This window comes from Geotrypetes seraphini, chromosome 1, assembly GCF_902459505.1.
Source record: "Geotrypetes seraphini chromosome 1, aGeoSer1.1, whole genome shotgun sequence".
Classification (NCBI taxonomy): Eukaryota; Metazoa; Chordata; class Amphibia; order Gymnophiona; family Dermophiidae; genus Geotrypetes; species Geotrypetes seraphini.
The window spans coordinates 451,933,314-451,960,862 of record NC_047084.1 but is presented as its reverse complement, the minus strand read 5'-3'; the positions used below and the strand labels follow the sequence as shown (position 1 = coordinate 451,960,862).

General features: G+C 48.9%; 1 protein-coding gene across 6 annotated transcripts in view; it reads left to right on the top strand.

Moving 5' to 3' along the window:
• The window catches only part of IQSEC2 (IQ motif and Sec7 domain ArfGEF 2), a 529,618-nt gene that overhangs the window by 426,294 nt on the left and 75,775 nt on the right, over positions 1-27,549 (top strand). For all 6 annotated transcript variants that reach the window (XM_033921442.1, XM_033921396.1, XM_033921405.1 and 3 more), the window contains one exon: positions 23,944-24,794. In XM_033921442.1, coding sequence (XP_033777333.1) covers positions 23,944-24,794 — 851 coding nt within the window. The remainder of the gene's footprint in view (positions 1-23,943; positions 24,795-27,549) is intronic.

Here is a 27,549-nt window from a genome sequence, read left to right as displayed (position 1 = left end):
GTTGGGCCACAGGAGAGACCTAAGCCTACTGGGCCTATTCCGGTTGGCCCAGGCGTCTCAGGCTCCACATGTGGGCGGGATTTGAGACGAATGGTTCCAATCAGGTCCTAAGGCCAGCCATTCAACGAATGGCTGGCCTGTCAGACGGACGGGCTTGGCACCCGTCCGTCCGACCAACGTTATTGAAGGTATGGGGTGGGGGTGGGGGGGTCGGCGGGGGGTTGCGGGTTGGCGGGGGGGGGGGACAATCAGGGATCGGGAGGGGACTTTGTGTGGAGGGCTTGGGCTCCCTCCTGCCCGATCCTGTCGGGGAGTTCGGGAGTGCCCGGGGCAGGAAGGCTTGGGCTCCCTCCTGCCCTGATCTTCATCAGGGGTTCGGGGCTGCCACGGGGCAGGAGGGCTTTGGCTCCCTCTTGCCCTGTTCATTATCGGGGGGGGGGGGAGGAGAGAAGGGTGGATCGCTGCAGGGGAGATGAGCCATCTCTCCTGCAGCGATCATTGCTGTAGGGGGTAGGCAGGTTGCTGGGGCTGCTGAGCTGATCACAGCAGCCACAATCAGCTCAGCGGCCCCTTTTTGGCACTTATACCTGTTTTGACTTGGTCTAAGTCAAAACGTATAAGTGCTGACTAGGCAACCTGCCTAAAGTTTTGGTTATACCTGCTGTACGCCTAGGTCTAGGTCGGCTCACCGCCTGCCCTTTCCCCTCCTCTAAAAACGCCTCTTTTCTCTCTGTGCGTTTAGAGGCAGGGAAAGGCCTAAGCTGGTTTTAGATACATCTAAAACCAGCTTTGATTATGGGTACTTGGACGATCAGGCTTTTTGATCGTCCAAGTACCCATTTAGGCCACTTTTTAGACTTTTTTTTTATTATGAGCCCCTATGCGTTTAAGTGGCAGCATGGTCCAGCTCCTCCTATGTGAACACCTTTCCTTGAATTTGTGTTATGCCACTGAAGCGCACCCTTATAGAATAGTACTCTAGCACCCTGCTGGCAGTTTTTCAAATAATTATACACTTGCCCATGAAAGTGCTGGTATTCACTTGCAAGTAGTGTGTAATTGTGGGCACACCCAGTTGTAGAATTTCCCTTCACATGACTAAAATTTATCAGTGTATAACAGGGAGGGATTAAGCGCCATCTAGAGGCAGGCCCAGAAGTTACACTGAAAGTGCCAATACTGAGTCACGGTCTGTATAACTTAGCATGCAAGTCTGAACACAGACACGGCAAGAATAACTTTATATTAAAAATATTTTTATAAAATAATGCTGGCATGTTGGGCGCTCAGACTTGGAGAGGATAAATTTTATGAGAAGCCACCTAGTTGTAGGTGTCCAGATAACAAATAAATTAAGGTATTTAAGAATACACAAGTACACATTTGTCATGGTGCATAGTTTCATGTGGGTGTGCACAGGGGTCTAAGGGTAAGTCTGCACTTACCTTATTTTTTGCTCCATAAGACACTCTTTTTTCACCCCCAAAAAGAGGATGGAAATAAGGGTGCGTCTTAAGGAGCGAATGTAAAAAAAACCCAAAACAAAACCTGTACCTTTTTTTGCCATCCTCGCTTCTGCCTCGGTTTCCCTGCTCTCTTCCGGCAGCGGCACAGCGGTGCACGAGGCAGACTGCCTGTCAGTTCTCGCGGGATGTGAACTGACAGGCAGCAATTCGGAGTGCAGGGCGGGACCAAGCAGGCACGCAAAAAGCTCGTGCCTGCCTTCTGTGCCGCTGATGCTGTTGGAAGAGAGCAGGGAAACCGAGGCAGGAGCATGGAAAGCGTGCTGGACTGCCAGGATGGCAAAAAAAGGTATGGGGGGGAGTGGTGCCTGGCTGTGCCTTTGGGCTGGCTTGGGACTGGCTGGCTGGCGGGGTTGGCTTGGGGAAGGCTGGCTGGCTGGATGGCTTGGGGTTGGCTTGGGGCTGGCTGGCTTGGGGTGGGTTGGCTGGCTACCTTGGGGCTGGCTGGCTGGTTTGGCACTGGCTGGGAACTGGCTGGCTGGATTGGGGTTGGCTGGCTGCCTTGGGGCTGGCTTGGCACTGGCTGGGAGCTGGCTGCCACTAGACGTACCCTGTACCCTGTCCCAGCCTACTACTAGACCACCAGAGGGGGGACAGGGTACAGGGCACACCATTTGCTTCAGAAATTTTTTTTCTTGATTTTTCCTCCTCTACAGGTGGGTGCGTCTCATGGTCAGGTGCGTCTTATGGAGCAAAAAATACAGTAGATGATAAAATTTCTTAATTTATGCAAATATGTGCAGGAAGTACACACTGACATTTACACCAGTCCTTATACTGCGTGCACACACATTCTTTTATACCCCCGCTAATCATTTAAAAAGTCAAGTAGGCGCATATTTTACTTTATCAAATAGGTGCATGAAAACATGCATTCACTAGGCACAGCTTTATAAAACTGCCCTCGCAGTGTAGATGAAAAATACAGTAAACAGTCTCCCTTTCACTGAATATTTTACATCATTTATATATACATATAAAAGAGTAATACTAAGCAGAATGGAGCTGCATCCAATTTAGATGGTTTCATACAATATATTCAGTGGTACATTTGTTCAGGCAGCATTGCTGAGTATACAGGTATAGGTGGAATGTCCAGTATGGCCCAGCTAGACACGTGATAGTTTTCATTTAGCAACTAAATATTGTCCTTACACATATATTAGGGCCCGGATTCTGTATAGGACACCTGTTTCAGAAGCTGCCTAAGCGGCTTTTGAGAATTGCACACAGGCATCCTATATAGAATCACGTCTGTCCACCTAACCACCCCAATTCTCTAACCTGCGTCCATGTCACAGGTGCCGGTTAGAGAATCATGTTGCCGCTGAGCTGATCGTGGCAAGGGGATCTCCTTGCTGTGATCAGCTCAGCGGCCGCAGCAGGAAACTCGTACCCCTCACTAAGTCGACTAGCAGGAGAATTGCCCACTCCCTCCTACCAGAAGCCCCCCACCCCCTAATGTCCACGGCAGGAGAAATGCCAAATTCCTCCTGCTGTTACCACCCCAATACATCCTGTCCAGTCCCTCCTGCCAGACCCCCCCTTCAAAGATCACTTGCAGGAGGGATGCCCAGTCCCCTCTGCTGGAATCCCCCCCTCCCCCCGAAGATCACCGACAGGTGGGATGTCCTGTCCATCCTGCCGGAATCCCAACACCCCCCTTGAAGATCACCGGCAGGAAGGATGCCCAGTCCCCCTGCTAGAAACCCACCTCCACCCCCACCCCCACCCCCCTAAAATCATTGGCAGGAGGAATGCCCAGTAGTGCTGCCCAATTCACGATTCACCACTCACTTCGGGTAAATCGATTCGAATCGATTTACAATGACAAAAAATCGGTCTCCTGATTCGGTGACTGACCCTCGCCCCTAAAGTAGGAGCGGCAGCGCTGCCACTTGCTGGCTGGCCGCTGCCGCTCCTGCTTTAGAGGGCGAGTGGGGAGGATCAGTCAGGAAGTGCTGGTGTCTGGCTTCCCCGCTGGTGTCCGGCTTTCCCCTGGCCTCCCGGCATCAATTTATCTAATTTCAGCAACCTGCATAGGATTGCTGGTGCTAGTAATCTTTGCAAGCTGTCATAGGTCTTTGGAGATATCTTCTCTCTGCCAAGGTCCCGCCCCTCCTCTGGCGGCAGAGGAAGCAGCTCTGAAGACCTATGGCAGTTTACAAAAATCGCTAGCACCAGCGATCCTATGCAGGCTGCTGAAATTAGGTAAATTGATGCCGGGAGGCCAGGGGGAACAACACGCAGGCCTTCAGGGGGGATGCAGTCCTTTGGCAGGGGGAGTGGTACAGGTCTTCAGAGGGGACAGGCAGGCCTTCAGGGGTTGGGGTGTAGGCCTTCAGGGGGGACAGGCAGGCTTTCAGGGGTGGGGTGTAGGCCTTCAGGACGGGTGCAGGCCTTCAGGAGGGACAGGCAGGCCTTCAGGGGTGGAGTGTAGGCCTTCAAGGGGAGGGCAGGTCTTCAGGGGTGGGGTGTAAGCCGTCAGGGGGGACAGACCTACAGGGGAAGGGGCCCTGGTGTAGAAGTAGACTGAGGGAGGGAGGGAAGGAGATGGTTCAAAGAGACGTGCATATGCCGGACTTTGGGGGGAAGAAATAATGGGTCTAAAATCAGAAGAGAGGGAGAGAGATGGTGGACAAAGAGATTTAGGGATGAAAGGAACAGAAAGGGAGAGATGGTGGACCCTGGGGTGGTGAGAAAGGAGAGAGAGATGCTGGATGAAAGGATAGTTGAGAAAAGGTAGATCTGTGGATGCAGATTAAAAAAAGGAAAGATGCCAGACCTCCAGGGGAGGGGAGGGAAGGGAAACAGAAGGGGTGGACAGAGATAGAAGATTTTGATGGTTAGCATGGAGAAAGAAGAAAGAAGGAGACCCTGGCAAGCAAGTTATCAGAAGACAACTAGAGCCTGGGACCAACAAGATTTGAATAATGACCAGACAGCAAAAGGTAGGAAAAATAATTTTATTTTCTGTTTTGTGATTATATGATGTCAGATTTGAAAAGTGTATCCTGCCCAGAGCTGGTGTTAGACCGCAAACGTGAGCTAGGATTTAAAAGAGAGAGGTAAAGTCAAGGTAAAGTCTAGTTCATTTGTTTATTTTGTTTACACCACAGCGCCAGTATGGTTAGGAGAAGGCAAAGGGGGTGAAGAGGCTATAAAATAAACCCACCAGGATATTTTTAAAAAACACCCAATTGGGCAGGAAAATCGAATCGAAAAATCGATTCAATAGGCTGAATTGAATCTAAATTTTTTTTCCCTGAATCAGGCAACACTAATGCCCAGTCCTTCCTGTCAGAACTCCACCCCCACCAAAGCATGCCAAGCTCACCTGGACCCCACCAGTACTTATTTTTGTAGGCCGACCGGAGGGATGCTCATTCCCTCCGAACAGCAGTTCCGCCTTCAAAGAATGGTGGGCCTTCCCCTTCCCGATGCATCGTGGGATGCCCCAGGGAGGGGCCTAAGATTTCGATTGGTAATATCCCTTGGGCCATGGGATCCCAGAATGCACTGGGAAAAAGGCCTAAGATTCCGGTTAGCCTAAGGCCCCACCCCGGTACTTCCTATGATGCATCGGGAAGAGGAAGGCCTGCCATTCTTTGGAGGTGTGCCTGCCAGCCAGAGGGAGTTAACATCCCTCCTGCTGGCCAACGAAAATAAGCACTGGTGGGGTCTGGGGGGGAGCTTGGGAGGGGATGGGGGCATGCTTCGGTGAGATAGTCCAGCAGGAGGGACTGGGCTTCCCTCCTGCCGATGATCTTAGCGGAGGTGTGGGGTTTCCGGCAGGAGGGAAAGGGCATCCCCCCTGCTGGTGATCTTCTAGGGGAGGGACCGGCAGGAGGCATCCCTCCTGCCGGGGGATATCTCGAGGGGTGGGTGGGCTTCCAGCAGGAGGGAAAGGGCATCCTTCCTGCCGGTGATCTTCAGGGGGGAGGGTGTTTCGACAGGAGGGATTGGGCATCCCTCCTGCTGGGGGACGTATCGGGGTGGTAGCAGCAGGAGGAATTCGGCACGCTTCCTGCCGTGGACATTCGGGGGCGGGGAGGCTTCGGGGGATCCAGCAGGAGGGAGTGGGCATCCCTCTTGCTAGTCGTCTTTGCGGGGGGATATGAACAGATTCCCTGCTGCAGCCGCTAAACTGATTACGACAGGGAGATTTCCTTGCCGCGATCAGCTCAGCGGCCACGTCTATTTGAAATGTAGACCAGCATTTTGCTGGCCTACATTTCAGGCGCCTATTGCAGACCTAGGGAGATGTCTAGGGTTGCCTAAGCTCACATAAGGCCACTTCCGGGCGAAACTACGCCCGCACCTAGCCTTGGGCAAGCTTAGGCGGCCCTATGCGCCTCCCTAGGCTCGTGGAGATGCCTATAATGGAGGTAGCCTGCCTCAGGGTGTTTTGTTTTGTTTTTTAAAACATGTGCCTAATTGGCTGGTTAGACAGCGGTAGGACGTCTTTCACCGCCTACTATCAGGAAACCATTTATAGAATTTGCCCCTAAAAGTGTAACTGGTGCCATTCCTCCAATGTCCCAAACCCTGGCCTTTTTTCCACAAAATGGTATTCCAATAGATGCTATCCTTGTATCGCTCAGTTTATGGTGAACAGCGATACAAGGAATATGAAGATAACATCTATTGGAATACCCCTGATCTAGCTGGTCCTTTCCCATACCCTCTCAACCAGACTCCAGCTGTCTTTTCAACCACCAGCTAGTCTCTAGCCTTCAGTCTTTGGCATCATCTACTGCCAAGTTTCCTTCAGCCCTTCTTCTCCTCCCTTTATTTTAACAATAGAAGACACTGACAGAAGTCTTGGGAACATCTGTTGCCTTCCTATATATGAACCACACAGTACTTGTACCACTCACTGAGATCACAAGACCACAAAATTTAAACACATTTTGAGCTGTACATGTCCAGAAAACAACAACTCTTCTGGAGTGATAATTTTCAAATGACCTGAAATTGCACGGAACCCTTTGGAGGTACTCGTGGAGCACTACGGAAATCGATGATTTAGATTTTTTAAATCATATTTAAACAAATGCCTTAACTTTGAGTAATCAAATCACTGGATCTAAATACCATTGTGTTAAATACAGTTTCTCAGTAAGAGTAGATTTTCCTTAACCATCCAGTTATTCAAGTGTCTTCAGGGATGGGCAACCACAGTCCTCGAGGTTTTCATTATATACATTTAAGATCCCAGTATTAAAAAAAAGCTGACAACCTAAATTTAAGCTCCCATATCCTAAATTTAACTGAAATTAGGACCTAAGGGGGCAGTTCTATAACTGGATACCTCCATTTGGGTGCCCCAGTCTAGCATGGGGAGAAGCTGTCCTATAACAGCATCTGACATGCCTAAATGTAGGTATGCCCACTTACACCACCAGATTTCTGGCAGGTATACGTTGGTGTCTTTAAGTGCAACAAGCAATGCTCACAATGTACTATTCTATAAGTTGCATGCTGATGTATGTACCACTCATGCTGTGCCTAAACATATGCCTCCCCTTATGCGTGCCCTTACAGAATAGTACTTAGGAGGCTTGTGTGAGGAAGTGGCACTTTTCTTTACAGTTATAGAATTTCTCTTTAAGGTTTCAACTGACATTCATCTTAATTTAGGAACTTAAAAGTTATGCTTCTAAATTTAGCACTAAAAGTATCATAGCATAAAAAGTTCTTACACTAGGAATAGAAATAACATATATCTCTACTAAATTACCATTCTTTATTATATCAATTTAATTTCTTTTTTACATTGGATCCTTCAGAATTCAAGAACAGTAGCATCCAAATATAAGCTTATGGCTTTAGAGCAGAGTCATACTTCATCATTGAGTCATATAAATTTTAATAGCCAAAACAAAATAGCAAAATTGAGCTTATCAATCTTCAACTTACCTTTTTACAGTCTTAGCACCAGGAGACTTGTATCACTAACATGACATCATGTTTTTTTGCCATAAGTCTTTATCAAGGGTTTGTCTCCTTATGTAACATAATAATTCTTCTCCCACTGTTCAGTCCATAAATATATGAGCCTAGTGCAGAAAATCAAAGTTAAGCTCCTAATCCTAACTTTATCTTTTCCTTCTCTAAATCTGCCCTTGTTGCCACCCACATTTTATGCTTCTAAATTTAGGAGTTTAATGAAATTTTGAATATAAATTACGGAAGAGCCCTAGTAAATTTTCAAAGAGGAAGATTTATGAGCATAGCTCTCCAAAGGCCCCTTTTATCAAGCTGCGGTAGAGGTTTTTAGCCCAAATTTGCATATTAAATGCCCCAACGCTCATAGAATTCCTATGAATGTCGGAGCACTTATCTCGCTGGCCCACGCTAAAAACATCTAGTGCAGCTTGATAAAGGGGGGGGAAGTTAGGATTTTAAATCCTTTGACTATTGGGCCCTAAGCATTTTCATCGTTTAAATACAATGAGGACAGTTGTATAAAAGGATGACTATTTGAAGCCTAGTCTATAAAAGAAAGTAGGTGCCTACTTTCCTTTTATTGAATACTAGTGTGGCAGCACCAATATGCTTGTATAATTAATGTGTGACCTCTTGTACCAGTCATAGATCTGGTGTAAATGCTTGCGCCTAGAGAGCTTAGACATCCCATATACAGTAAATGTCCCATGGCAATCCTTATGTTCTTAAATTATAATATTCTATCATTTATGGGCAAAACTGCATCCCACCCAAGCACTGCCCATATGTATACTAACTATCAAAACTATGCACCATCACATTTAGGCACCATGTTAGAGAATAGAGCATAGCAGGAATTATCCCAGGACAAGCAGGCAGATATTCTTGACTGATGGGTGACGGCACCGACGGAGCCCCGGTACGGACAATTTTAGAGTGATTGCACTCTAAGAACTTGGAAAGTTCTAGCAGGCCGCACCGCGCACGCGCGAGTGCCTTCCCGCCCGACGGAGGCGCGCGGTCCCCAGTTTCTTTGTTTCCGCGGAGCTAAGAAGACGCACTTTTCAACGGCTGTTGAAAACTTTTTTCTCTTTCGCCTTCCCGCTCGCGTAAACTCGTTGGGAGATTTTGTTTCCCTCATTTTATTTTCTTTTCTTTCTAAAAAAAAAAAACAAAACAAAAAAAAACTTAAAACTTAATTCATTTTTCTTTCATTTTTTTGGTTTTGCCCCAGCGGGGCCTGTTGCCACCATCGAGGCCTCGGCCTTCGATTTGGCTGAAGCCGTTTTTACCTTCATGCCCCCTCAACCCGGGTTTAAGAAGTGCCAGCGGTGCGCTCGACCAATTTCACTCACAGACCCGCACAACTGATGTCTACAGTGTCTTGGTCCTGACCATCGAGCGTCCACCTGCACCCGCTGTGCCACTCTTAAAAAGAGAACTTTAAAAAATCGCCAAATCCAACAGCGATTATTGTTTGGTACCGAGATGTCGGATTCGGCGGCACCGGTCCCCAGTTCGACCCCGACGCAGTCGGCACCTGCCTCGTCGACACCGCACGACACCTTGCCGGCGTCGCACCCATCAGGTAAGCCGGCTAAGAAGCCTTCCCTGCTGGAGCGCCCTCCGGTCTCAGTGGCAGCGAGCCCAATCCTGCCGACCTCGAGGCGCCCGCGGAAGCGCTCCGCTCCAATTGAGGTAAGCCCCTCGACATCGGGTTCCTCTTCGGAGTGTAGAGCGGCACCCAAGGTACCGCAGAAGAAAAAAGCGGTACCGGTGCCTTCACTGGACGAGCGCATTGCCGCCGTCCTGCAAGTACAGCTTAAAGAACAACTACAACAGCTGTTACCTGCTCTTCTGACACCGAGTCTTCCAGTCCCGGTCCGGTCTGAGCCTCCGGTACCGACAGTGGAGCAGCCTCCTTTGTCGGCATCCATCTTGTCGGTACCGATGCATACTACTTCCTCGGTATCTATGCCAGTCTTAGCGCCGGAACCGAGATCCTTACACCAAGCTGTTCAAACCTCGGCGCCGACACAGCCTATAACATCTCCCGGTACCGTTTCATAGAGGTCTGGGAAGTCGATGCATAAAACTCGACACCTAGAACCCTCCACACCGGAATCCCGGGACCGCAGTTTTCAAGTAAGGGACCCTGATCTGTGGGGCGATTCGGAGGACCCTCTTCTCTCAGAGGGAGAGTGTTCATCAGGGGAAGAGGATCCTTCTGTTTTAGATCCGTCCTCTAAACCTGATGCAACTTCTTTTACCTCTTTTCTCAAAGAGATGTGTGAATCTCTCTCTATTCCCTTGGAGGCTGAATCCAAAAAATCCAAGGCATTTCTCGATGCTCTGGATTTTGACCAGCCTCCAAGGGAATTTCTCAAACTGCCTCTCCATGACATATTAAGAGAGACATTTTACAAAAATCTAGAGACACCCTTGACCATCCCAGGAGCTCCCCGCAAACTGGACTCCTTATATAAGGTCATACCTATTCCAGGCTTTGACAAGCCGCAACTCCCCCATGAGTCTTTACTGGTGGAATCTACTTTAAAGAAATCCACGGGGGCTAGTGTATACGCTTCTGTCCCTCCTGGCAGAGAAGGTAAGGCCATGGATAAGTTTGGCAAGAGGTTGTATCAAAATGCGATGCTAGCAAATAGATCAGGGAACTATGCTTTCCATTTTTCTTTTTACCTTAAGCATCTCATTCAGTCCTTGTCATCTTTTGAGAAATATCTCCCTGACCGTAAAAGATCCGCCTTTCGCCAAACTTCTTCATCGCTCTTACAACTGCGCAAGTTCATGGTCAGATCAATCTATGACACCTTTGAGCTGACCTCTAGGGCCACGGCTATGTCGGTGGCTATGCGGCGACTGGCCTGGCTCAGAGTGTCAGAACTCGATGTTAATCATCAGGATCGACTGGCCAATGCACCTTGTTTGGGGGATGAGCTGTTTGGAGAATCCATGGACTCCACTACTCAGAAACTCTCAGCTCATGAGACTCGATGGGACACTCTCCTTAAGACAAAGAAGAAGACCCCACCTACTAGGCCTTTTCGCCAACAATCGGCCTATCAACGTAGATTTGTGGCTCATCCTTTACCTCAGGCCCAGCAACAACCCAGGCGTCAGAGGCAACAACAGAGGCAAGCTGCTAGACCAGCACAGCAACAACAGCAGGTGAAACCTCCCCCTTCACAGAAATCAACTCAACCCTTTTGACTTGGTTCTCCAGGACATAGCCAGTCTCCCTCCTTCTGTCCATCTTCCGCAGCCCATAGGAGGCCGCCTTACTCATTTCATAAGCCGTTGGGAAATCATCACCTTGGATCAGTGGGTCCTCAACATCATCCGCCACGGCTACTCTCTCAATTTCCAGACCCTTCCTGCCCAAAGTCTGCCAAGAGAGTCTGCTTTGAACACTCCTCAGTCTTCTCTCCTTCTTCAAGAGGTTCAATCCCTCCTTCTTCTGAACGCCATAGAGGAAGTTCCTCTAGATCAAAAGGGGCAGGGATTTTACTCCCGTTACTTTCTAGTCCCCAAAAAAACAGGAGATCTCAGACCCATTTTAGATCTTCGCGATCTCAACAAATGCTTGGTAAAAGAGAAATTCAAGATGCTTTCTCTGGCTACTCTTTATCCTCTTCTCAATCAAGGTGACTGGCTATGTTCCCTAGATCTCAAAGAAGCATACACTCACATACCGGTCAATCTGGCCTCCAGACAGTACCTCCGCTTCATGATCAACCATTGTCATTACCAATACAAGGTGCTACCCTTCGGTCTTGCCTCCTCTCCAAGAGTGTTCACCAAATGTCTGATTGTGGTGGCCGCCTTTCTATGTTCCCACCACCTTCAGGTGTTTCCTTACCTGGACGATTGGTTGATAAAGGCCAATTCTTCTCAGATAGTACTCCAAGCCACCAACCAGACCATCCTGTTTCTACAACTTCTGGGGTTCGAGATCAATCTACCCAAATCTCATATTATCCCCACTCAGAGACTTCAATTCATTGGAGCGGTGCTGGACACAGTCCTCATGAAAGCATTTCTGCCGTCCAACCGTCTTCACACTCTCCTATCTCTGTGTCAGCAGGTGCTTCATCAATGCTCCATCTCTGCCAAGCAAATGATGATACTTCTGGGTCACATGGCCTCCACAGTTCATGTCACACCCTTCGCACGTCTCCACCTGCGCACTCCTCAATGGACCCTAGCGACCCAGTGGTCCCAAGCGACGGATCCTTGCTCACGACACATATCTGTGACATCCTCTCTTCGTCAGTCTCTACAATGGTGGTTGATATCCTCAAATCTATCCAGAGGTCTTTTGTTCCATCTACCTCCTCATCAACTTGTCATCACCACCGACGCCTCCCCTTATGCCTGGAGAGCTCATTTGAACGAATTCCAAACTCAAGGACTTTGGACAGCCCAGGAAATGAAACATCACATCAACTTCCTGGAACTCAGAGCGATGTTTTATGCCCTCAAGGCCTTCCAACATCTTCTCTTTCCTCAGGTCCTTCTACTGTGCACAGACAATCAAGTTGCGATGTACTACATCAACAAGCAGGGTGGGACGGGCTATCGCCTCTTGTGCCAGGAAGCCCAGAAGATTTGGGCTTGGGCCACAGATCACCATCTATTCCTGAAAGCTATCTACATTCAGGGAGAACAGAATTCCTTAGCGGACAAGCTCAGCAGAATTCTCCAGCCTCACGAGTGGACACTCTATCCTTTCACTCTACAGTCCATCTTCGCTCAGTGGGGCACTCCTCAGATAGACCTCTTTGCTGCTCCTCACAATCATCAGCTGCCCCACTTCTGCTCCAGACTCTACTCTCCTCACTGTCTGGCAGCGGATGCATTTCTCCTGGATTGGTCCAATCTCTTCCTGTATGCTTTCCCTCCTCTGCCTCTCATGCTCCGGACCTTGTTCAAGCTCAAGAGGGAACAGGCCACCATGATTCTGATTGCACCACGGTGGCCCAGGCAACATTGGTTCTCCCTTCTACTTCAACTCAGCTCCAGGGAACCTATTCTACTTCCACAATTTCCTTCTCTGCTTACACAACGTCAGGAGAACCTTCTGCATCCCAACCTCCAGTCTCTGCACCTGACAGCCTGGTATCTCTCGGGCTGACTTCGAATGATACTCTTTTGTCTCAGCCCATTCGTTCTATTCTGGATGCCTCCAGGAAACCTGCCACTCTGCAATGTTATCATCAGAAGTGGACACGGTTTTCTTCCTGGTGTCTTCTTCATCATCATAATCCTACGTCCCTTGCTGTGGAGACCGTGTTGGATTACCTTCTTTCTTTGTCTCACTCTGGTCTCAAGTCTACTTCCATCAGAGTCCACCTCAGTGCTATTGCTGCTTTTCATGAGCCAGTCCATGGGAAACTCCTTTCAGCTCATCCCTTGGTCTCCAGATTCATGCGAGGACTTTTCAATGTGAAACCACCTCTTAAACCACCTCCTGTGATCTGGGATCTTAACGTGGTTCTGTCAGCCTTAATGAAGCCTCCGTTTGAACCTTTGGCCACGGCTTCTTTCAAATTTCTCACTTGGAAGGTTCTCTTCCTGATTGCTCTCACCTCTGCCAGGAGGGTCAGTGAGCTCCATGCACTAGTAGCAGACCCACCTTTTACCGTCTTTCATCATGACAAGGTGGTTCTGCTACTAGTGGTACACATCCAAAGTTTCTCCCTATGGTTGTCTCTGAATTCCATCTCAACCAATCCATTGTTCTGCCTGTCTTCTTTCCGAAACCTCACTCTCACTCTGGAGAACAGGCTCTGCATACTTTGGATTGTAAACGTGCTCTGGCTTACTATCTTGAACGCACCAAACCTCACAGATCATCTCCTCAACTGTTTTTGTCCTTTGATCCTAACAAGTTGGGTCATCCTGTATCTAAACGCACCCTGTCCAATTGGCTTGCTGCTTGCGTTTCATTCTGTTATGCTCAGTCGGGCCTGACACTGGAAGGTTCTGTCACGGGCCACAAGATTAGAGCTATGGATTAGAGCTTTCCTCCGTTCCACTTCCATTGAGGAAATCTGCAAGGCTGCTACTTGGTCCTCAGTTCATACTTTTACATCTCACTATTGTCTGGACGCATTCTCCAGACGGGATGGTCACTTCGGCCAATCTGTTTTGCAAAATTTGTTTTCCTAATGGCCAACCTTCCCACCATCCCTCTTTTTGTTAGCTTGGAGGTCACCCATCAGTCAAGAATATGCTGCCTGCTTGTCCTGGGATAAAGCACAGTTACTTACCGTAAAAGGTGTTATCCAGGGACAGCAGGCAGATATTCTTGCGTCCCACCCACCTCCCCGGGTTGGCTTCTTAGCTGGCTTATCCTAACTGGGGACCGCGCGCCTCCGTCGGGCGGGAAGGCACTCGCGCGTGCGCGGTGCGGCCTGCTAGAACTTTCCAAGTTCTTAGAGTGCAATCACTCTAAAATTGTCTGTACCGGGGCTCCGTCGGTGCCGTCACCCATCAGTCAAGAATATCTGCCTGCTGTCCCTGGATAACACCTGTTACGGTAAGTAACTGTGCTTATTTGCATTTATGTTCTGGTATTCTGGTCATTTACATGCATCCATGCCATCTAAATGTTGGTGCCCCTTTTATAGAATTTCCCTCAAATGGTAAAAAAAAAATCATTTGTTACTTCAGTATTATGTTGTTATGCATGTTAAATATTAGTTCTGCTGAAAATAAACTTTCCTTTCATCTACTAACTTTGCAGATTTTTAAACACATTTGTCTTTGAAGTCTAGGTCTTTCATAGAAGACCCCCCCAAAATGGGAAAAAAAGGAGTTTTGCAGCTTGTTCGGATGATCATGACTGGTCTGTCTGCTCATTGTGTTTATCTAGGCTAAACGTGTCTCTGGGAATGCTGAACTGGTTAATGCAAAAAAATTAAAAACTGTTTAGTTACTTTCTCCAAGCACAAGCAGGATGCAGTATTTACACTGATGGGTGGTATCACCAACAGAGCCCCGTCATGAAGACACTCCCCAATCTTATTTCCCAGAAGCCTTTTCCAGCAGGCATACACTCATCTTCTTGCCTGCCATTGTCAGGCAGGACCAAGTCAGTCTTCTTCTTTCCAGTGAGCAGAAAAGTCTTGCTTTTATGATCTCCCCTCAGCTTACATTGATTTCTCTTCAATCACGTTTTTATCCCAGGTCAAGCAGGCAGCATATTCTCTACATGTGGGTGACATCACTGATGGAGCCCCCTAGTGGACGTTTTCGCAAGCAGACTTGCTCGAAGACCATTCAGGCTTCCGATTGGCCCGCGCATGCGCGCGTGCCCCTCCCGCTCTGCCTAGAGCATGCGTCTCCTCAGCGTGTCCTCAGTTCTCTGTTTTCCGCGGAGCCAGAAACATTGCTCCCTTGCTGCGCGCGATCTCATTGTCCTTCTTGCACCGCGGCTTATTTGGTTAGTTTCTTTTGAGTCGCTGTGCTCGCATCTTTCATTTTCTTTATTTTCATTTTTTTCAGTTCGTGTATTTTTGACCGGGTTCCCGGTCTTCCTTTGGCCACCTGGCCTCGCGGGGCTGCGGCTCTCTTTTTTCTTTTGTCCCGGCTTCGTTCCGGATTTAAACACTGCACTAAGTGCAACCGGGTTATCTCCATCACCTATCCTCATCGTTGGTGTATGGAGTGCCTGGGTGCAGAGCATCGCGCTGAGTCGTGTCCCCGTTGTGCGACTTTATAACCGCGGGCTCTTTGTAGACGGGTGGCCAAGATTCTCCAACTCTTTGGCCCCATGGATCCTGCGGGATTGCCCTCGAGCTCGGCCTCGACGCCCTCGTTGGGTGCCTCGGCCTCGAAGGCTCCGGCCTCGGCCCCTCCTACTACAAAGGCTTCAGGTAAGTCTCCTCTTTCCTCCTCAGGTATGCCATCAAAGAAGCCTACCTCGGAGTCTCGTGTTAGCGCCGCCTCGTCGGCATCTTCGAGACATCAATCTAAGTGTGCCTCCTCGCGTAGGGAATACTCTTCCTCGAGGTCGCCCCCAAAGGAGCGCACTGCTGCACCTCCGACCCACCTACCTTTGGTCTCGGTGCCTATGTTCGAGGACATGCTTAAGGCTATTATTACCACGCAGTTTTCCTCGGTGGTAAGCCAACTAGTCCCGACTTTGACGTCTTTGACCTCGGTCTTGACCCAGTCGCGGTCTGACCAGCCTGAGCGTCCCCTTGTCTCTCGAGACCTCAACCGTAAGACTCGTTGGATTCCCTCGAGCGGGTCTTCCTCTCCGGAGACACCGGTGACTTTTCGAGGGTCCAAACTGGGAGCCACTTTTTTCTCCGCTACTGTGGCGAGGCTCGCCTCTTCCAAACAGCCCCGGTCTTCCCCACCCTGTCGGGGCAGGTCTCCAACCTTGAAACCGTTCAGACACACACTTGTCCTCGATTTGGACTCTAGTGTTTGTTCCCCATCGAGGTGCTTGCCAGCTTCTAAAGGGACTGCTTCGAAGCCAGTTGGGGATTTTTCCTATACCACGTCTTCTCCGAGGCTTTCTTAGGTCCCCAGGGTCTTCCCCGGTCCATCTGGCGCGGGGCTTTCTTCAATGCCCCCTACACGCCTTAGTCGAACCTCTTCGGTCTCCCGTTCACAGGACTCTGAGGCTCTGGCTTACTATTCCAGGGAAGTTTCTCCCTCTTTCTCGGCTGCACACCGATCTCGGTCGGAGTCCCCCCAGAGGATGACTCTTCTTCTCGGACCTCCAGCTTTTCTCGTTTCATCTCTGACATGGGCAGAGCTCTGAACTTGGGTCTTCAGTCCGCTTTACCCAGGAATACCTGGTGGAATTGGGAGTTGACCATGAGGCACTTCGCCTTCCGTTGCATCAGGTTCTCTGGCAGACGTTCCGGAACCTAGAGACACCTTATGCTGTCACAGCTATTCCCTCCAAGTTGGAGTCCTGTTATTGGACTGTCCTAGTTAACGAGTTTGAAGGTGCTCAGCTTTCCCACCAATCCTTGGTAGTTGAGTCTTCCTTGAAGTCTAACCCCTCGAGGGTCTACGCTGCCATCCCCCCGGGCAGGGAGGGCCATACGATGGACAAGTTTGGTCGGCACCTTTATCAGAATTCGATGATGGCGAACCGTGTCCTTAACTACAGTTTCATCTTCACGTCCTACCTCCGGTTCTGTGTTGATGCCCTCCGCTCATTCCGGGAGGTCATACCAGAGCCTCGGTGTCAGAAGTTTCGTCTCCTTGTGGAGACCCTCTCCCAGCTCCGCCTCTTACGGCGCCTTTGAATTGTCCTCGAGAGTTACAGCCTTTACAATCGCCATGCGTCACCTCGCTTGGCTCCGGCTTGTGGATATGGATCCGAATCTACAAGATCGTCTTGCCAATCTCCCGTATGTGGGTTCCATCGAGGCGGGCACGAAGCACCTCTCGGACCACGAGCGGTCCTTTGTGTCTCTGGTGAAACTTAAACCGAAAGCCCCTCCGGCTCGCCAATATAAAATTCCTCTCCAGAGATATCCACAAAAATCCACTCCTGCTTTCTCTAGGCCTCCTTCGCAACGGCCACCGCAGCAGCAGCAATGTCAACCTAAGACTCAGCCTCCGGCCCCGGCAAAGACCGGGCCGTCCTTTTGACAATTCCAGTCCGAGCCTTCAGGCTCCCTTCCTCCTAGAGCCTTCCCCCTTTCCCATCGGAGGTCATCTCCATCATTTTTATGCCCGGTGGGAAAGTCTTACCACTGACAGTTGGGTACTGTCTATCATCCGGGAGGGGTACTCCCTCCACTTCAGTTGCATACCCCCGGATCTGCCTCCAAAAGAGTTTCCTTCTGCTCAGTCTCAGCTTCCCCTGCTCCTGCAGGAAGTTCAGGCCCTTCGCCTTCGGGCGGTCGAGGAAGATCCCATGGATCAGTGGAACTCCGGATTTTATTCCCGGTACTTTCTGGTACCCAAGAAGATGAGGGATCTGCGTCCGATACTGGATCTCCATGCTCTGAACAAGTTTCTGGCCCGGGAATGATTCCGAATGCTCACCCTTCCCACGTTGTATCCCCTCTTGGACAAGGGGGACTGGCTGTGCTCACTGGACCTCAAAGAGGTGTACACGCACATTCCATACACCCGGCCTCTTGCCGGTATTTGAGATTCCGGGTGGGGAATCTCCATCTCCAGTATGGTGTTCTTCCCTTCGGCCTGGCGGCCTCTCCAAGGGTTTTCACGAAATGTCTGGTTGTGGTGGCTGCGGCCCTGTGCCTCTGCGGCCTGCAGGTGTTTAATCAAAGCGTCTTCTCGCAATGAAGTCCTGCGAGCGACAAGTCATACCATCTCGCTCCTTCAGAGCCTCGGCTTCGAGGTGAACTTTCCCAAGTCCCACCTCTGCCCGACCCAGTCTCTCGAGTTCATCGGAGCGGTCCTAGACACGGTTCGTCTCTGCTCCTTCTTGCCTCATCCTCGTCAGGATGCCCTAATCCATTTGTGCTGAAGGGTGACCCATCTGCACTCGGCGCTGGCTCGGCTCATGATGGTCCTCCTAGGTCACTTGGCCTCCATGGTTCACGTGACTCCTTTTGCCAGACTTCACCTCCCTATTCCTCAATGGACTCTGGTGTCCCAATGGAACCGGGATCGGGATTCTCTCTCCCGACGCATTGTCGTGACTCCTTTGTTGAGGAGGTCTCTCCGTTGGTGGATGCTCTCTTCCAATATCTCCAGAGGTTTTAAGGTCCTCACGACGGACTTGTCGACCTATGCTTGGGGGGCTCATCTGGACGGTCTGCCCACCCAGGGTCTTTGGTCCTGTGCCGACCGCCTTTGTCACATCAATCTTCTCGAGCTTCGAGCGATTTTTCTCGCTCTGAAAGCCTTTTGTCACCTACTTCGCGACCGAGTGGTGCTAGTTCGCATGGACAACCAGGTCGCCATGTATTATCTCAACAAACGGGGGGGCACGGGGTCATGGTCGTGAATAGTTGTGGACTTTTCAGTATCATCAATCTGCTATTTTGCTACCTACTCTGGATTTTGTAGATCGCCTGCCTGTTTGTTTCTTGATACTGGCTTGGTCCCGCATGATGACAGTGGGTGGAAAGACACACACATGGCATGTTTTCAGACTTGTGGAAAATAATGCTGGGGAACATTTCCACACTAGGGCTGCATCGGTGATATCACCCATCATTTTGAATATGAATCCTGCTGTCCTCAGAGAACATTTACAGGTGAGTAAATAATTTAGATAATAGACCTGATCTTCATAAAAGCTGACACCCTAAATTTAGGTTCCTAAATTTGTGCCCTATTGTAGCCAGATTTAGAGGCCTATGTATTCATCTGAAAATTCATCTTAATTTAGAAGCTTAACCGCTATTGGGTTGATATTCCAAGTGATTTAACTGGCCAGAAATGGCTCCATGCCTGTTAAATCACTTGTTTGAGACTAACTGGTCATTTTCAGTTGTAGCTGCTGAAAATGTCCGGTTTGCACCTATCTTGACATTGGCCAGTTAAGTGTTAAATATTGCACTTAACAGGCTATGTTTTAGTTGGCTTTGCAAGCCTGGAAATTTAGTGCCAAAACCCAGACATGGTCTAGCATTGGACTTTCCAGGCATAAATGCCAGCAGTGGTCGGTGTGCAACTGGCTGAGTATTGAACCCTCTTGTTAGAAATTTAGGCTTGCCATTCATTTGCCAAATTCATGAGCCTATTGCTGAAACTTAGTGCTAAGCTCTTAAGTATTTTTGTGTTTTTTTTGCCCTGCCTTAAATCTGCTAGATGCTACTTTTTGTGCATCTAAATTTAGGAATTTTAATGACAATTTGAGTATAAATTTAGGGAGCTCAGTCCTACTAAATTTTTAAAGAGGCCAATTTAGGAGCATAACTCTTAAAAAATAAGGGGGGAAATTATCAACATTTGCTGCTAATCCCAATTACCGTATTTACTTGAATATAAACCAGGATTTTTGATCCCAAAAATTGGCCCAAAAATGGGGGTCCTGGTTTATATTCGGGTCATCCCCCAGTGACCACCTGAAACCCTCCTGGACTTCCTGCAGGCCTGCCTTAGGCCGGGACAGGAGGGATCCCTCCTGTCTCCTGCCCCGGCTGACACTAATAATTACCACCCTCCCTCCCTCGCGTACCTCTTCCCTGGTGGTCCAGTGTGTATCCCGTGCTGAAATCCTTTGTAAAGGTAGTAGCGAGTGGCGCACCCGGGCCGGCACACAGGAGCAAACTTTTCGTGCTGCCGGCCGGCCCTGCACCGCTCCTTAATAGGCTGCTGCGAGTTCTCACAGGATTCACGGTTCTCGCAGCAGCCTATCAAGGAGCGGTGCAGGGCTGGCTGGCAGCACAAAAAGCTAGCTCCTGCATGCCAGCCTGGGTGCGCCGTTCGCTACTACTTTTACAAAGGATTTCAGCGCGGGATACACGCTGGACCACCAGGGAAGAGGTACGTGAAGGAGGGAGGGTGGTAATATTAGTGTTGGCCGGGGCAGGAGATGGGAGGGATCCCTCCTGTCCCGTCCTACCACTAGACCACCAGAGAAGGAAGAGGAGAGGGGACAGGGTGTAGTGCAGAGCATGACAAGTAGTGAGGGGGGCTGGTCACATAGTCTGGCAGATCAGGGGGCTGGGTGCAGAGCCTGGCAGGGGAGGGCATGAGGGAGAGGACACTGGGTGCAGATCCTGGTAGGGCATGGCACTTGAATATTAAGCCCCCGACTTATATTCGCGTCAACCATTTTTCCTCCTTTTGGGGGGAAATTGCGGTCTCGACTTATATTCGGTTCGACTTATATTCGAGTATATACAGTATTAGTTTCTAGGTCTCAATGCATAAAACGGAATCTGTGTTAAAATAGCACAAGTTAGTGGTAAAATAACCCATCTTAAAGTCTTAGCATATGTTAATAAATGCACCCCTAAATCCTTTAAATATCAGACACAGTGTATATAGATACATAGATAGTGCGGTATATAATCAAATGTATATTTAAATATGAAAATGTCACAAAAGTGATTGTGGGGCGGGGATAATTTTACAATCCATTTTTCGAGATTTGCTAAATTATGCTTGTTTTATAATGCCATATATATGCCCTTGTAGCTTTTATAAAATAAGTACCTACTACCAGCCTCAATAATACACAAATGCTCCTGCACAAATCTACACCTGATCCAATACGGGCAAATATGTGCATGTCCTCTGCCTCCTCATTCTATAATATGTCGCCTAAAGTTAGGTGCCAGTTACACGCCAGGTTATAGAATACTAGCACTTACACACATGACTGTTAGTGACGCCTCTCATGATAGATGGACCCTAAGCAGTATTCTAAAATTTTAGCACACGCGTAGTTAACACACAAACTCTTAGGGGGAAATTCTTTATAAGACACCAGTTTCTGAAGCTGCCTAAAAAGCTACAGAGAATCACACACTGGCATCCTATACAGAATCATGTCTTCCCTAAGGGACAGATGTCCAACCCTGCCTAACTAACCCGATTGTGTAACTGGCACCCATGTCACAGGCGCTGGAGAATCACGCCTGATCCCTTACCATCAGCTGATTGTGGCAAGGGAATCCCTCTGCCACGATAAGCTGAGCGGCTTTGGTAGGGACCCCCCAAACCTTCCTCCGTGAACTTGGCTGGCAAGAGGGATGCCTACTCCCTTCCGTTGGAGCCCTCACCCGCAAAGTAAGCCAGGCAGGAGGGATGCCCACTCCCTCTGCGCCCCCCCAAAGCAAGCTGGGCAGGAAGGATGCCCACTGCCTCTTGCCCTGGACCCCCCCCCAAAGCAAGCCAGGCAGGAGGAATGCCCAGTCTCTCCTGCCCCAGAGCCACTGCGCCCCCTCCCCCTGAGGCAAGCTGGGCAGGAGGGATGCCCACTCTCTCCTACAGCCACCCCCCAGGCTTGGGCACACCACCTACCCCACACCCCTAACTCTATCCCCAAACCACCACCCTCGTACCTTTCAGTTAAATGTCCGGCCAGAGAGATGCTCATACCCTTCGGCCAGCCCACCTCTCTCTCAGAAGTTACTCCCACGGCAACAGAAGCACTAAACTCGATGGAACAATGGATGACTGAATTTAGACTGAAGCTCAATTCAGAAAAAACAAAATTCTTCATAGCTTCGCCACACCCACTAGATACTAAAACTCCACTATGCATCAACAATCTTAGTTACCCCATTCAACCCACTCTGAAGGTTCTGGGCATAACGCTGGACCAGGGCCTAACCATGAAAGACCAGGTAGACTCTTTGGTCAAAAAAGTTTTTTTTACTCTCTGGAAGCTTCGGTCCATTAGAGCATATTTTGACGCACCATCATTTACAATCCTGGTACAATCCCTCATACTGAGCCAACTGGATTACTGCAATATCGCCTATCTGGCAATTTCCCAGAAGAATATGTGGCGATTGCAACTGGTGCAGAATGCAGCAGTCAGGCTGATCTTCGGGTTGAAGAAATTCAATCAAATAACTCCCTCCTACTGACTCTAGCATTGGCTATCGATGGAGGCGCGTGTGAGGTTTAAGTTCGGCTGCTTTTGCTTCAAGGTTTTATTCGGTCTAGCCTCCAAATACATAACTGACCTATTCTCCTTTTCAACCAATAGACATAAAAGAAGCTCAGACTTGAATTTTGTTTTCCCCCCGGTTAGAGGATGTAAATTCAAAATTCATCACCAACATCTTCCCTCTTATCAAGCAGCATTATGGGGCAACGATCTGAAACAACTACTTACGCTTGCCAATACATATAGGGAATTTAGGAGACAACTGAAAACATATCTGTTCCTAAAGTACATAGGAAACTGATTCGCACAAACTCTCTCTCAATACCAGATCTCTGCTAAACAATAGATATTAACTATGTCAATTCTACTCAATTTATAACATTTTTTATAATCATTGTAAACCGCATAGAACTTCACGGTCCTGCGATATATAAACCGTTATTATTATTATTAACTCCCAAATGGGCCTTCCTCTTCCCAGTGCATTCTGGGATGCACCAGGGAGGATATAAGGTTGCACCTGGGTCAACTGGAGTCTTAGGCCTCCTTCCCAGTGCCTTAGGCATCTGAGCCAATCAGAGCCTAAGCCCCTCCACAGTGCATCCCAGATTGCGCTAGGAAGGGAAAAGCCTACCATTTGAGAGTGTCAGGCCAGTCGGAGGGAGTGAACATCCTTCCGGCCGGACATTCAACTGAAAGGAACGGGGGGGGGAGGAGGGGGGTTGGATAGAGTTATAATAGGTGGGGTGGGTAGGGATCCCAAGCTTTGGGGAGGGTGTCGGGTGGTTAGGGTTCAGGAGGGGTCCAGAGGTGGTGGCAGGATGGATTGGGCCTCCCTCCTGCCAATTTTCTTTCATGGGGGGGGGTTGGCATGGCAGGAGGAAGTGGGCATTCCTCCTGCTGTTTTCGCTGGTGCAGTGGGGGAGTCTTCCCAGTGCCTGGTTCATTGGGGAGGGCCGATATTGTGTATGTGTAACACACACAGCATCTGTGCCTATTAAAAAGATAAAAGGAAAAAAAGGTTTCCTATGTTCTTATGTACCCAAATGGCTGAGTGGCAGGAGCCTGCTTTCAGGGCTTCCCCTGCATCTCAGCTGTTCGGGCTTCCCCTGTCAGCTCTGCACATGTGTGATTCACTCTCACTGCAGTTAATCAGATGACAGAGTTGAGGATTATGAGGAACATCAGTGTGAATAATTTGCATGCAAACATTTTAGTGCATCAATAGCTCTTTCTGAATCGGCTAAAAAATCAGATCGGTGCAGACCCACACAGTCTTATCGATCCTCTTAGTGCATCTAGCCCCAGGTGAATGTGCTTTTATCAGTAGGCTTTATCATGTATCACGACCTGTACTAATAGCTGGGTATTCTGGGCTGAGGATCAGAGCAAACAATATCACCCCCCTGCTTAGAGTACAGTTATTATTTTAGAAACCCATGATTCACCTGTGATTTAACATGCCAGAAAGAGATTCAAGTTTAAAAGAAAAAGTGTAAACTTAAGAGCTTAACCCTAAATTCTGTTTGTGTTGTTTGTTTGTTTTTTATTTCTCTTTATGGAAGGTTTTCAGAATTTTCACAAATGACACCATTCTTGGAAGTACATCTTTCTGATACCCAGTTCTAGTTGAATTGTAAATATCTGTAGTGTTGCCAGATTTTGCTGTAAGGAGAATCTTATTGACTGCAGAAAAGCTACTATATGATGACCTCAGGTGTCTAGTCAAGCTCATTGGCTTCTGTATTGTGATGGCATAAAAGCAATGGGTTTTGTTAAGACAATAAGGATAGAATACCTTTCCTCCATTTGCCACCAGTCTAGGAGGGTAGGGTTAGGGTTTGTGAGTGACTAGAGACAACCAGAGGAAGGGAATGGGGAGATGACATATGCCTTGTTGACTGTCCACAGTTTCTCTTCTCACAGGTGAAATTGCTAGCCGAATCGATCGATGATGCCTTGAACTGTCGCTCAATGCCCTGTGAGGACCACAGAGAGGAGGCCGAGCTAGAGGAGAAGGGTGAGAACAAAGGGCAGCATGAAGACAGTACTGCCACATCATTCAGTGATGTGACCCTTTACATGGATGAGGGGGTACCTGTCTCACCTATATCCATCGACCGTCCCCCTAGTTCTGACCAGGACATTCATGGGGGATCCAACTCACGGCAGGACTACTGGACCGCATCCTCTCGAGAGGGTAGCCGGGAGAATGGTAGCCGTCGGAGCACCCCATGTATGGAGTGTCGGGACTACCGCCTACGGGGGGCCCACCTGCCCCTGTTGACCATTGAACCCCCCAGTGATAGCTCAGTGGACCTGAGTGACCGTTCGGACCGTGGCTCTCTCAATCGACAGTTGGTATATGAGCAAGAGAACTGTAGTTCCCATGGGACCTTGAAACAAGTCCATCACAAAGGTCCTGCCCGGTCCCCGCACCCTCACCGCCACTTCCACCCGCATGCAGATGCCCTTCCGCCAGTGGCAGGAAATGGCAACAACAGCAGTGGCAATAATGCCACCTTAGGTCGACTTGGGAAACCAGAGCCTGAGAACTCAGACGGGGACAATGACAGCCTGAATAGTACCACAAACTCCAATGAAACAATCAACTGCAGCTCAGGCTCATCGTCACGGGACAGCCTTCGGGAGCCACCTGGCACACTCTGCAAGCAGACATACCAAAGGGAAACACGGCACAGCTGGGACTCACCTGCCTTCAACAACGATGTGGTGCAGCGGCGCCAGTATCGTATTGGACTCAACCTCTTCAACAAGTAGGAAATGGGTACCGTAATGAGGGGTTGGGGCAGGGAGCGGAGGGGGTTTGAGCGTTAGGGGGTATTGACCATGCTGTTGGGAATGGGGTGGGGTTGAAAAGTACAACAAAGGCTGCTGAGAATACAGATACAGAGTGAGAGGGGCTGAGGTTATGGTAAAATGGTGCACTGTTTATGCAGCTATCAGGTATGTGGTACTGAAAGAGTGTGATTATTTTCTCCATATTGACCTATTACTGCTTCCTTGCATTCTCTGCTGCTGATTTTCTCTGTCTCTTAACCTTCATGATTTTACTTTGTTTTTCCAGGCATTTGTTTTAGTGATTTCTTTTGTAACTGGTGTGTGTGCACACACATTTGGGAACATTTTACCATTCATTATAACTTGTGGGTTTTGAATTAATGCTTTTCCTGCATGTGTATTAGTCTGCATGTGCACTTATCATGAATATTTATAGTCTGTCTATCTAAAAGTGCTCAAGACAGCCTATATCATTACAGTAGAGTCTCAGTTAACCGGGTCTCTCACACAACTGGCAAAAAAATCACTGGTGGGAAAAACAAAAAGTCCCCTGAAGCACCAGGGGCAGTGTCCTGAGCTACAAATCCTCCCTCCCTCCCTTAAGCCCCCAAGCCCTGAAGCAGCTATGAACCCCCCTCTCTCCTGCCCTGAAGCACCAGTGCGGCAGCAGTCCTGAGCTACAAAGTTCTCCTCCCTCCCTCAAGCCCCGAAGTGGCAGAAGCAGGCGGCGAACTCCCTCCCTCCTCTATCTCTCCCTTCCTTACCCAAGCACAGCCAGTAAGCAGGAAGCATCCTTAAAACAGTGACGCTTCAGAGGAAAGGCCTTGCCGGGGTTGGCCTCTTAATAGCCTGTTTTGAGGCTATTTCCTGCTGACTGGCTGCACTTGCGTAAGGAAGGGAGGGGAGGGAGGAAGCGAGGGAGTTCGCAGCTCCGGATCGCCACCTGCTTCTGACACTTTGGGGCTTGAAGGAGGGAGGGAAGACAGCTTTGTGGCTTAGGACCACTTCCGCATTGGTGCTTCGGGCAGGAGGGATTGGAAGGGGGTGGAATTGAGAGTGTCTTAGACAAGGTTTCTAACACATTCTTAATTAACCAGAAAAACTGTATCCATCAATCCCCATGGGTGCTGGATAACTGAGATTCTACTGTATTAGTAATTCAGATTTAGTAATTTACTGGGGGAGGTAAGATCTGAATTCTGGGTCATAGCCCATTATTTTAACCTTAAAGCCACTCCTCATTGTTCTAGAATGTAAAGAAACTGCAAAGATCCTGCGAGTTAGAGTGTAGGCTGCCAGGCCAAAAAAAAGAGAGAAAGAAAGCTCCAAATGTTTGATTGGTGCCTGCAAGGCTCAGGACAGACCTGAAAAGACCCATCGGACACAGTCCTTTGTCCTGTAGGAAATGGTGTCACCTGTATCTGTAGGTCTTGCATACAACTTTGATCAGTGGTGTAGCGAGGGTAGGAGGCATCCAGGGCGGTGGCGCCTCCCTGCGCCTTCCTCTGCTAACCCCCGCTCCTTTCTCGCACTCCCCCCATGCCACACTCACGCTCCCCTTCCTCCCCCGGTACCTCTTTACATCGTCACCAGCAGGAGCAGCTTTTCTGGGCTACTGTTTGCGCCAGCGTTCGCTTTCCCTCTGACATTACTTCCTGGTCCCGTGACCCAGAAGTAATTGCAGCGAGCCAGAGAAGTTGCTCGCGCTGGTGAAGATTTAAAGAGGTACAGGGTGGAGGGAGGCAAGAGGGTGGAGAGGTGCCAGAGCCCCCACCAAGATGGCACTCGGGACGGTCCACACTCTCCTCCCCCCGGTACTACGCCACTGTCTGTGATGTTGCTTATTAAACCAAGCAAGGGAAACACGAGTACTTTGAGAAATGTGATTACCTCATGGATGCATGTATAAGTGACAGATATTTTATATTCAGATAAATGTTTGTGGTTTTAAAATTTATGTTTACTGTAGACTTTTTACATGCTTAACTGAGGGCAGTGATGGGCAGGTAAAGTTTCACGTCTATGGGTAGTATGAGGGAGGAGTTTCATAAAGAGAATAAGGAAGAGAAAGATAGCCGTCTGACTGGCCACTATATACCCTTCTAACTTCAGTGTACAGTCCTGCAAACATGGGTTTAGGAATCCCATCTGTATTGCCACACTGGGTATGCCTCAGGCACAGGGCTCAGAATGAACGCCTCCTGGGAAGGGTGTTTCTCTGCATGTGTGCCTATCACGAACAGTAAGTATAGTATAGCCATAGTTTTCAATGTGTAGCACCATTGCCATCTGCAGGCTGAAGCCTTCATATGTTTCATTCCTTGTACAGCTTGCATTTATAGATACTAGCAACTAGTGCTGCCTGATTCAGGAAAAAAATTTTGATTCGATTCAGCCTACTGAATTGGTTTTTCGATTCGATTCGATTTTCCTGCCCAATTGGGTGTTTTTTTCAAACATCCTGGTGGGTTTATTTTATAGCCTCTTCACCCCCTTTGCCTTCTTCTAACCACACTGGCGCTGTGGTGTAAACAAAATAAATAAACAAAAAAGACTTTTCCTCTCTCTCTTAAATCCTAGCTCACATTTGCTGTCTAACACCAGCTCTGGCAGGATACACGTTTCAAATCTGACATATTGTAATCACAAAAGGGAAAATAAAATTAGTTTTTCTACCTTTTGTTGTCTGGTCCCAGGCTCTGGTTGTCTTCTGATAACTTGCTTGCCAGG